General features: G+C 32.3%; 1 protein-coding gene across 5 annotated transcripts in view; it reads right to left on the bottom strand.

Moving 5' to 3' along the window:
* LOC103994870 (phytyl ester synthase 2, chloroplastic) overlaps positions 1-9178 on the bottom strand; it is a 47826-nt gene extending 38648 nt beyond the window's left edge. For 2 of the 5 annotated variants that reach the window (XM_009415319.3, XM_018830631.2), the window contains exons 1-6: positions 8778-9177; positions 8604-8655; positions 8444-8499; positions 3933-4091; positions 3718-3822; positions 455-516 (exon numbers count right to left, since the gene is read on the bottom strand). In XM_009415319.3, the coding sequence (XP_009413594.2) occupies positions 455-516; positions 3718-3822; positions 3933-4091; positions 8444-8499; positions 8604-8655; positions 8778-9093 (750 nt within the window). In that variant the 5' untranslated portion in view covers positions 9094-9177. Of the gene's footprint in view, positions 1-454; positions 517-3717; positions 3823-3932; positions 4092-8443; positions 8500-8603; positions 8656-8777 lie in introns of all 5 variants that reach the window. The other 3 variants (XM_009415317.3, XM_009415321.3, XM_065121277.1) reach the window with 3 other exon arrangements.
* Positions 9179-12514: the final 3336 nt, after the last annotated feature.

Below are 12514 nucleotides of genomic sequence, written 5' to 3' on the forward strand. Positions count from 1 at the left end.
TCCACTAGGTAACTAGTACAGCATAATCCAAAATAGGTGACAATCATCTTAATCATTATTTCCTTCAGCAACAAAGCATAACTCTTAATATAATTATGTCCAACAAAAAATATGCATAACCAACAATTTAATATAATTCCTTAAAGCTAGCATGTAAAGCCAATTAAATTGTAACCAGTGAGGTGCCTGCCACCATATATTAACTCTTTGGTAGCTAAAAGGTGCCATAGTTAAAGCCTCAATAATGAACTATCTCCTTAAGTTATCTCTAGAAACAGAAGTCCAAAACAAATAAAAAATAAATAGCTTTGTTGTACCAGCGGGCATTGATATTAAAGGCAAAAATTCACAGTGCCAATAGCAAACTTAACAAAATATTTGCAATATAAAAATACAAAAGTTAAAGTTGGCCAAAATAAGTTTCTCTCATTCTGTAATATTAGTAATCACTCACAGAAAGGTCAGCCAACATGTCATTGAAGTTGTCAGGTAGATCCCTAAATGTCAAGTGATATCCTAAAGAACAAGTAAATTGTCAGAAAAATGCCAATGCACTTGTGTTTCAAAGTAAAGCATCATAATTCATTTAACCAATTAAATGGACACAAGACCTTACTATGTCAGTAAGGACATCTTTTTAACTAAAATCAAGCTATTTCTGTACAATTCAGCACAAATATAGTAAATATTCTATAATAGTAATCAGTGAGAACAATGTTTATTTTTGTAGCTAAGAAAAGAAAAAGGCTTTACTACTGGTCTCATTTAACCAACTTTCACTTTCAAAAATTTGATTGAAGGTGCAATATAAAATGGCCAATATAGGACATCATGTCTTGCATGCCTACAAATCCTTCATATCTTCAAAATGACTTGAGGAAATTGGATCTAGTTTAGCTATTTAATGAATTATACTGAATTTAGTTAAAGGAAGAGGATCTTAGAAGCTCTATTTGCACCACCCTTGTCAGCCTTGTAACAAGTGGTTTATTGCTTGTCCCATCCATGCCGTGCAGCGGATGAGCCCAAGTTTTAGAATGTGGCATTGTCTATTGATTGCTTAATTAGTGCCAGAACAAGTACCCACCGCACAGACCACTCTCAACAACAGAATCCTTAGAAAATATTGAGCTTGTATGTCCAGTTGACTTAAGGAGAACTTGTCAGACATCGTTATAGTCTTAAAGCTAGTTCACAAAGAGAGAGAAAGAGAGAGAGAGAGAGAGAGAGAACAATTGACCAAACCACATAAATCTTGTGCTGTAATTGTATGTGATTTTCTCTTTTCCTCTCTTTTGTCTTTTTTTCCTATTCTCTCAGTTGTGTTTCCTATTTGGGCTTTTCACTACAACAATCAGCCCCTTGTCCATTGCAGTTATGGGTGATTGACTAGGAATAGTAAGAAAAACAGGCTTTCACATTAGCATCAACTAATTGCTTAATCAAATGGAAGATGGGAGGTTAAACAAACTTTTGTTAGCCAAAGAGAAGAAATGAAGAAAGAAAAGGAAGTTGGAGGTAGGCAAGGTGGTTCTAGCCAGAAAATACTAAGGTTCTGTTGACACCTAAAAGTACTAATTCTACCGATCTGAAAAGGAGAAAGCACAAATAGTGCAATAGCATTGAGAGATATGAAATATCCAAGTGCCTATGAACATTGAAATTTGGGATTAACAATAGTGAATGAGCTGAATATATACTGGCTGAGAAACATCAATGTTGATATAAATGAACAACACAACTTATCAACAATGGAAGTTTCAAGAGATCAGAAACATACCCAGATAATAGTTCAAACATCAAACAGCTTAAAATAGTCAATGATCACTGATGAGGTAGTTGTCTCCATGGTAAAGGGATCAGAACATGGACATAGTGATTAACTGCCAAGTGATGTACCATAAAAAGAATATGATTTGTTGTGAGAGTACAGTCACAGATAAAAAACAACAAAGAAGAAAAGAGATCCAAAAAACCTAGAACATACAAGACTTCCAACTAAATTACACTTCATTTTTTTCATCCTCTATGCTCTATCTATTAAATCACTTCCTCCCTTTTTTCTACCTATGTCTCTCCTTGACCCTCTCTATTTCTCTTCCTTCTTTCCTGTAGCATTTCTCTCTTCCCCTCCCTAATTTATTCCTAATCATAGTAGCATCAAGCATCTTCCAAAGCATATTTTCCAGTGACACTAACGCATATAAAGAACGCCTAATATCAGCCTACTCAGGATATCTCAAAAGTAGGCACTTCTTCAAGACAGATGCCATGACAAGGAACAAATAGAAGACTAAACCAGATTTAATCTACCTGATACAAGACTGACTGCGATGCCTGCATCAGGGAGAAACATTGCAGTAAGCTTTTTCTAATCACCCAGATTTATTCACAAGGATCCCTGGTTCAAACTATATTATAAAAATATGAAGATGTTCCAATTTACAAACACTTCCATGCATGACAATTTCTATTCTTTATTAAAAAGAATTTGGATCCAACTAATTCCAATCAAAATGATAGCTATTTATGCTGGGTACATCAAAGTAATTCTAACTATTAGACTTATAGCAAGATACTTGGTAGCCAAATTATTTTGTCATTACAAGATTCTGTATCAACTATCAAGAATTAGAGAAGCCAGGGTATCTGATGGAGCAGCCTTCTTTGATGTTATTCTTGAATCTTGTTTACTCTGTTTCTTCAATTGATACTGGTCTATTAGAGGTTTGATTCTCTAACTTCATAATTCTGGGTTTCGAATGAATCCAGTGCTGAAAATATTTTCCCTATATATCATGCTTGTGTGATTGTTATTACATATCCCAGATCCCTGCTCTGGATCACTACCAATGAAAGAAGTTACTTTTTCTCCAGATCTCCAAAATAACATATACTTTCCTTGACTACTGTGATTGGACAAAGTTAAACATCAAAACAGATGGATTCTCTCGAGTTGCACAGCCACTTCCCCTAATGTATGATACCAGTCAGAAGATTGCTAAATCTCATCTTATTTATTTTCATACATACTAGGGCTATTAGATTGAGTGAAATGATGAATGTTAAAGTGAGCAATAGTTGCATATTGGCATATTAGTCTATAAATTTAGGTCTCGTAAAATGGAAGTCCTTGGACACTTTCCAACTTGTTCAATCAAAGCTTTGGAGATGTTATTAAGAGAATCAACAACCCAACAGAGAGCTTTGATTTAATGAATGCATTCTACATCTTCATTGACATCATGGCCTTAGAACTTTATTTCCAGAGATATTACCAAAAATTAACCATCTGGTCAAAATTATAGATAAAAAGGCATCATATGCCATCAAGACTGCAAATGTTTTTACTGACTTCCAGAGGTATAAACCTGGTGAGCAGATCAATTGGAATTGGATGTCATGGTCTTCAAATGTTACAGTATGTGTCCATGTGTTATGCAGAATGTGTGATACAAATAAATGTCAGTCTCCACACAGATACATTTCATCTAATTCCCATTCAACTCTTTGGATCATTATCAGGTCAACTGATTTCAGATAAAGCTTATTTAAGATTCCAATAGTACACCTAGTAGTGTATCAATCATTCTTGCTACTTTGATATGCATAATGAGCCGTTGAGCCAGTAACACGGTGAATCCTAAGATTGGCTTTCTAAGCTAATATAAGAATCACCCAGTTAGAAGTTGAAGGCATATGTTGTTATCCACAAACCTGTAATGAAATTAACAAAATATGGGATTGTAACATGCAGTGGTTCAGGCAGGATCCCTAAGAAAGTTGAGACAGACTGAAGCTGAGACTTCAAGAAGGACGTAGCTGCAATATAAGATCAAGCATGGAGATACTAAGTGGAGAATCAAATAAGTAATTTAACAACTTCCTTAACACAACTACTTCATGACAAAGCAAAATAAACTGTTGTAAACCTGGATTGGCCAAAATCATAACCAAATCAAAATCTGGGTTGCGTGCTGCGACAGCAAGAGCAAGACATGCACCAATGGATTCGCCAACAAGATATATTGGCTTGTTCAGTGAGTAAGACTTTTCAGAGTTGATTGTTCTTTCGACATATTCAACAAGACCTGCATAAGCGAAAAGCTTATAAGTAGAGCATAAATCAAATGACAACTGTCTGCTCATTGCACAACCTGCTCTACTGCAATCTCATCCATGTCTCAACAATTGATACTTAATTTAGACATATCTGGACGACTATTAATAGCAAAGGCTTTCTAGTCAGTTGGATGTGATCAAGTTTCACCGTTCTTTAAATTTAAAGACAAATCTAGGATAATAAATGGGATAAATTGCATTCTGATAATGCATGTGTATGTGCCTTGGATCTGATTCGACACTAAAGTAAATTGGATGAAATAGATCAAACAAGACAATGAAAAATAAATGCATCTATAAGAGTCTTTATTTCACATAGAAGAGATCGAGTTCTTTAATCAATTAAAGCATAACTTTCCTTCATAAGTTGACAACTTGTGCCATACTAATCAAGCAAACAGTATTCCACAGCTTGACTAAAGATGGTGACTTGTGGCACTCGATGGATCTAGATATACCATATTCAAACAACAGTCCAAGAATAAATTTAATAATCATTTACAGCATGCAAATTTAGAGGTGTAGCCACACACAAAGAGAAATGCAAAAACATCTGATGAGAACAGGGGCACAATACAAAGGATCCTAAAAAAGTTCTTATCATGTCATAGAAGTAAATATTCTAAAAATAAACAGCAAGTCCAGGAAGCATCAAATTCTTGCCTATCATAAACATCTGAATTGATATGCCTAACCACCTAAACAACAAAACTTAAGACAGTTAGCATGAAGAACCAACATCATTTCTGAAGTAAAAATACTATATAATTAATTTGCTTTCAAACAAGTATAATCTTTCCTTATTTCTGCATTTTCTTTTTTTACCTTTTACTTGGATTTTATAAAAAATAGGAAAAGAAATTGTAACTGAAGGCCATAGTATGATTGAATGAATTGAAGTTTTTATCTTTCCACAGTAAATGTGGTCTTTATCCACAGTAAAAGTAAGGTAAGTCTAACAGTTATCTTCCTTTCTATTATCATTTTCAATTAATATATTTCCCTTTCTCTATTCTCAAATTAAAAAAATACTTTCTTTGCTCATCATGAATTTGTTCTAAATCAAATTTGGTATCAAAGCTTTTAGTCAAGCAAAGATGTTTTGTTATCAATGTCGATCCAATTTTCAATTATTTAAAATCGGCATGAGTTCCTATGCAGTAAAGCATATAAAACGAAATCATTTTAATTTATTTATTTTTAATAAATTTTATTAATTTAGGTGACATTTGCAAATGTCATAATGCCACATGACAACATCACCAATATTGCTAATTTAGTTTCCTAAATTGCACAAGGAGAAGAAAAAGATGGAGGAAATCAAAACATCGTTTAATAGAATATTGCATATCTTGATTGAAGATTTCATCCCGGCAAGGTAATTTCATCATACTACAAAGGTATAATCCTATCAATCAGATTTACTCTCACAAAGGAAAATTATTTGCTGAAAGAAATTTGAAAATTTACTTGTCCAAACAACAAAAGCATTAGCCGATTGATTTGCTTTGATGTAATTATAATTTTTCATTATTAATATATTTTTCCTTTTTATTCTTCTACTTGGGTTTCAGAAAAGGAGGGAATGGAATTATAGCTAAAAGCCACAGAATGATTGATTTTTTTTCAGACTATGTATGAGTGATATAAGATGTCATTTCTTTTCCTAATCATAAGATTGCATTGTCCATGTATGAGATGACTTGTGGAGGTCCAAGGCCTACATCCCTAAAAGTTATTCCTCGAGTCAGAGTAAGTCTGATGGTTTTTATTCAAATATCTTTTTCAATTATTATTTTATCCTTCCTTTCTCTTTCCCTTCCTCTATTTTCATATAAAAAACTTTCTTTGCTCATCATCAACTTGGCCTACATCAATATGTGTATTAGAGAATAATCACAGCTAGATAGGATAAGGATTAGTAGCATTTCTTATAACATTCCATTTAACAAACTTTAGCCAAGGTAATTCTATATGATTTAGCTAAATAATCTATGTAAATAACCTAAATGTGAGTCACCTTTTACTCTCAGAAATTAAAAAAGGACAAAGAGTGACAATGAAAATTAAAAAAAATGTTATCAAACTTCAAGCACTATATACTTATGGAAGAGCTATTGGACAGTTAGCCATAACAAATTCAACTTGTTGATGGATTTAAAGTTTTATGCCATATAAGTTGACATTAACCTACAAATGAACCCTTCAATAGATGCACTTGACATTCCTAAACAAAAGAAATGTGCCTGAAACTAATCCCGTACATGTTTCTTGCTTAGTTTGGGTCTAGTAAATAAATCTCATATTCTTAGTCAAGGGGTTGATGCACTCAGTAGATAGTTGGCATTTCATAATATTATAAGTATTCACCTTGAAGACTTTGATGTTACAAGAGACACCTAATCTAATGATAAAAATTTTGAAAAGATTTGGAAGCACGCAAAGAGGGTTATCACAAAGACTATATTATTTAAAATGATTTCCTCTTTTAGGAATTCATCTTTGCATCCCAAAATGATACGGTAAGGTGCATAAAGGACTATATATGCCGATGGATAGAAAGGTCATTTCGGTAGGAATAGAATTGTTCTTCTACAACAAAACAATAACAAAGTCGTAAGTCCCAACTACTTGGGGATCAACTATATGGATTTTTTTCCTCAATTGAAATTTGTAAAAAGTCATATGCTTAGTTAAATTTAGAGAACTGTTCTTCTCATTAAAGAAAAATAGTTCTAGCCTATAATCTACTGTGCTATCCCTCTTTATGTAAATAAATGATGGATATATCAATTTTGTGTAGGATGAGCTCAAAATTTTGGTGCATACACTGCATTACTCCCTTAGGAGGATATTAACATGGATATCATGATTGGATTACCAAAAACTCAAAAGAGGTACATATTTGATCCTTTTGTTCATGGATTGCTAAAATGACACATTTTATTTCTTGTAAATGGACTATCTATGCTTCCTATATTACTCATCTTTATCTCAATAATGTGGTTAAACATCATGGAGGGACACCGAACTATTTAATCACTTTTAAAGAAGCCTACAGAAGAAAATTGTCACAAACTTATCATACATAGTGCTTACCACTCTTAAATTCATGGTCAAACCGAGTTGTTAGTATAACTCTGGGTAATCAATTAAGGTGCTTTGCTGTAAAACAGGCCAAAACAATGAGATTTCATGCTACCAAAAGCTGAATTGTTTATAATTCTATTATTCTACTAGCAAGAATCCAATTTGAGATTGTTAATAGTTACATTCCAGCTCACTATCTAAACCTGTTAATACAATTGAATCATCTTTTTCGCGCAGAGTTGAAGAACATTTTGCAATTATTAGGGCAAAGATTAGTGAATATGTAAGAAGCTAGTACCTAATACAAAGAAATGTCAACAAGAATTCCCGTCTAAAGGTCTTCAAAGGAGTTCTTTTGTGGATCTTTCAAAAAAAGAAGCATTTTCCTACAATATTGACAACAAGCTTGAGAAAAAATTGGTCATTGTCAAATTCTCAAAAGTTTAATAATAGTTCATGCAAGATTAAACTTCCTCCCGATGTTCACACTCACTCCACATTTCATCATTCAATATTTATCGATTTATCAATTTATCATGATGACATTAATGACGAATCAAGCATGAGTTATTTTCATCTAGGAAAAATGATCTAATGCATGGATAAATTTAAGAATTAATGGCAGCATTAAGAAAGAATAATTCAGGTTTCAAGTCACCAAGCTACAACACATCAATATCTAATTTACCAAATTTGAAATTATCAACTTTAGAGCTACTAAGTTCCAGGGCACTATGAATTCATAATGTTCTATAATTTGTCTTAGTAAACTGAGGCAATCAATTAGGTTTTTGGTGGTTGAGATATTGAATGTATAGATCGTCTAAAAACAGGATAGGGATGAGAGACTTGTGAGGCAGTCTTGAATTAACCCTTAGAGATTTATAAATTGTTAATGAACTCTTAGCTCTTAGTTGTTCCAATAAAAGAAAATGGTTATGTTTCTCATATCCCAATGTCTCTCTCACCCTCGTATCTTCTTCTTCCACATCAGTCAAGTTGCTGCTTTTGGTAGACAAAATACGAAGTTCAGAAGACAGTTTAGACCCAAGTTCAGCTCTCAACTGCCTATTTGACATCATCCACTTCAAAAGAACCAAAGTTCTTGAGTGTAAACTTAGGTAAAAATATGATTACCAATATATCAATGCTCATCTACCATTCATTATGGTCATTTAAAGGAAAAAGTGTCGGTAATCACTCCACAAAGTAAAGTTCATGAGAGAGGGACCTTCAAATGATGTTCTGTCCATTACCGGAATATGCAAGCACCAAATATCAAAAATCCTGTAATATTTAAAAAACAATGTATCACAAATTTAAACCAAAGGTAAGCATGACAACTTCGTAGGAGACAAGTTCATAAGAAATGCTTCCAGAATAGCGCTTACTTTCCCAATCTCTGGTGATGTCGAATTAATCCAAGCCCAGTTCCATCGATTCCTGAAAATATTTGTTGATCGATCAATACGAGAAAATACCCAAGGAAGACGAGAAAAGGCTATAAATATTAAAATACTAAAGAAACGCATATGAATTCTAAACCCATCCATCCAAGAACAGACCAGGCAAGTAGAGCAGCAACGGCGAGTCCGTTCCTCGAGCCCCACACTCGAGCGGCGAGAACCACCGCGGCGGACCACCGTCCGGCTTGATCAACTCCCTCGACCGCTCGATGTAATCCCTTATGTCGTATGGCTCGATGACCGAGTCGTCCAGGACCTTGGGGACCGTCGCGGCCGCCGTCGGGAAACTGGCGCTGGCCCCCCTTCGGCTCGATAGGCGGCGGGAAGGAGGTTCCGCCCGCAAGTCGGCGGAGAACCTCCAGCGCCGCGACGGCGCAAGGCGGAGAGGAGCGGCAAGCGCCACGGCAGTCGCCATGGGGGGACGGACACGTTTCGGTTGCGGAATGGCTGGCTGCCCAAAGGCACGGCCAAAAGTTCACAGGAAAGTGATGAAAGGTTCATCCCGATTGTCTGTATCGTAGGGGAAAGTAAATCCCGTCAGATTAGCTTTACCAAAATAGATATCATCAGATTCTTTTGACTAAAATAAACAAACTTTCGGACCGAATTGATGGGACTCTTCATCGACTTCTCAATCGGCATGTGCGGTGGCCGGTGGTGTAGGAGGCAGATCCAGCGAATGAATATATAATTATAAAAGAGAGAGAGAGAGAGAGTAATTTATTTTATAAAAAAAAAATCCTCAATGGGGACGGATTATTTATTATTAAATAATTATATTTTAAATTTTAAAGTCTTTTAGTTTATAGTGTGTTGAGCACCTTATCGATATTTTTTTTATTAGGATGTGTTTATCATTATTATAGAAATTTCAGGATCTCTTTCGAAAATTATTACTTCTCCAAAAAATTTATAGATCAATTTTAGCATATTTTGTTTGGATCGACTTAGTCACATTAAGTGCCATTCGTTGCCCTACTCCATATCATATCATCTCAAAATTATCCTTCTTTTTATAAAGAACAACAATTTCCTAAAAAATCTCACATTTTCCTCTCTTTTTTTCAGAACATGCTGATTTTTATAAATGATTAATTCTTAAAAAAACAACTTCAACAATCTAAAAATATTAATTTAAATATTTTAGATAACAAAACATTTTATAAATAAAAATATTAATGGATAGATTATGTAAATAAAAATATTAATGGACAAATTATAAGGAAAATTCACTCTCTTTTCTTTTTTTTTTCCTCTCTCAATGCCATAGTCCCTATAATACCTTTATAAGACACAACATTAACACTCATCCTTTTGGTGGCCTAGATCATAGGGAGCATCGCTTTAGACTAATTCATAGGGTTAATCGATCTAATTCCTTAATTATAGTGTTTTTGAATATGCTAATAGTGTTTTAATGGATGTGTCAAAAATATAAGTATGTTTTTGTTTCTAAACTAAAAAACAGATATCTGAAATCATATATTGTTGTATATGAGCTGGTTTTCATTGGGTTTTAAGTATACTTAAGTAAAATTAATTTATATTCATTTATGTGATTTATAAATACTTGATTATTTGGTAAAAGTTGAAATTTTATAAAAAGATAATAGAGGTGATCAATTTTTTATTTAATAAGTTTAATATTTTATGTGAATAAAATGACATTAGTAAGAAATTGATGATACCACATATATCGAATCAAAATGATGTAGCCATAAAGGTAAATGTAAGCCGCTTGGTAGAAGCAATTGTAATAATAATTTATTTATTAAAATTTAACATACAAGTGTTGTTATAAATCAAACTCTTTATTAGGCTTGGTATGACATAAATGTAAATATAAGCCACTTAAGAATTTTTAATGATATTACATACACTTTAATGAATTTATAATACTATCATAAGCATAATAAAACTCTAAAAAATATATCTTAATTGGTTATTCCCAGTTATATAATCCAATTAGTAGCAAAGTTATTATTAATGAAAATTTTATTTTCAATGAAATGATAAGTTAGAATTAGGAGAATAACAAACGTGGAAAACAAATTCAAATTTCAAAAGAACTGAAAACTCCATAAAATCAATTGGTAGATCTAGCTCTAATAAGTTCATTATTAGCCTTAATTAGCAATAATTCAATGTCTTTAGATGATTCCTTAGATAAATCTTTTTAGAAAAATTTGGATCATTATGAAATGTACTATTATTCAACATTTACATTGTTTAGTTTAGATAATAAAAGCTTTGAGAAAGTAGTTGGAAATGAAAATTGATGAAAAACAATAAAAAAAATCAAGTCACTCAAGAAGAATAGAACATGTGGTTTAATGAATTTATCTACATAAAAAAGGCTATTGAATTAAAATAGATGCTCCATATAAAATATAAAGTAGATGGAGCGTATAGAAGTATAAGGCTCAACTCGTAACCAAAGGGTATTTGTAGCAATAAAGCAATACTTTTTAATAATATATTTTCTCGAGTTACTCAATTTGAAACATGAGAGTTTATTTTAGGTTTAAACACTCATTTGAAATAATATGTTTATCAATTCGTTGTAGATTTATATTTTTAAATGGAGATTTTTGTAAATTTATAGTCAAAGGACATGAAAAGAATGTGTGTAAGGTAAAGAAACCTCTTGATGGATTTAAGCAAGCTCTTAGAGCATGATATAACAAAATTAACTAACTCTTAGTTTTATCAAAATAAATTTGAGAAGAGTAATAACTAGTCTATACTTTATCTAGAAAAAGAAAGTAAATATGATCTTCTTATGGCATGCCTTTACGTTGAAAAGGCTCGTGCAACTCTCTTTCAACTAAGGTTAAGAAATGAAGAATGAATAAATTTGAAATATCAAATCTAGATCTACTGTGTTATTTTTTGGGTTGAAAGTGAAGGATCAAATGAAAATTTGAATTTAAAATAAAATATATAATAGATTTACTTAAAATGTCTAACATGCTTAATTACAAAACTATAGTAACACCTATGAATATAAATAAGAAATTAGAATATAAAAATGGTATTGGTTTGACAAATGCAAAATACTACATACGTTTATTAGAAGCTTGATCTATATAACTCATATTGACCACATATTACTTTCTATGTAGTCATCTCAAAGTTATTATTATTAAACTACATATTATGATATTTGGTATTCTTATAATTTTAAATATAAATTATTTAATTTTATTAATAGTGATTAAGTATGAGTTTTAGATGATAGAAAGAGTACTTTACATAATATTTTCAATATTGAACCAGAAGTTATATTTGGAGCTCAAAGAAGTAAAAATAATAATTATATTATTGATATCGAAAGTAGAATACGTAGCTACAACATCATCAACTTATTAAGCTAAGATGGCTTACAAGACTTCTAGGATATCTTCATTAAGAATAAAAAGGGACAAATAAAATCTTTGTGATAACAAAGCTACAGTTATAATGACGAAAAATTTAACCTTCAATGAAAGAACGAAATATATGAAGATATGCTATCATTTTATCAGAGATCATATATAGCAAGTATAGCTATAACATTAAAGTATTGCAATATGAATGAGCAAGTGATAGGTCACCAAATCATTTTCATTTGAAAAGCGCATCTATTCTATGTCATAAATTGATGTATATAATTATGAATCATGAGGGGTATATTGAAAAGTGATTTATAAGAAATTATCTTAGATAGTTCCCATTGACATGATGAGGTGACCCATGTTCTTATTAGTTATACACAAATGTCTCATGATGCATGTAGTTTTGGTTAGGTAGTTCTCTACACTTGAGTGAGTCATGGTCGAGTTCATGAGAGAGGT

Source organism: Musa acuminata, chromosome BXJ2-8 (assembly GCF_036884655.1).
Source record: "Musa acuminata AAA Group cultivar baxijiao chromosome BXJ2-8, Cavendish_Baxijiao_AAA, whole genome shotgun sequence".
Classification (NCBI taxonomy): domain Eukaryota; kingdom Viridiplantae; phylum Streptophyta; class Magnoliopsida; order Zingiberales; family Musaceae; genus Musa; species Musa acuminata.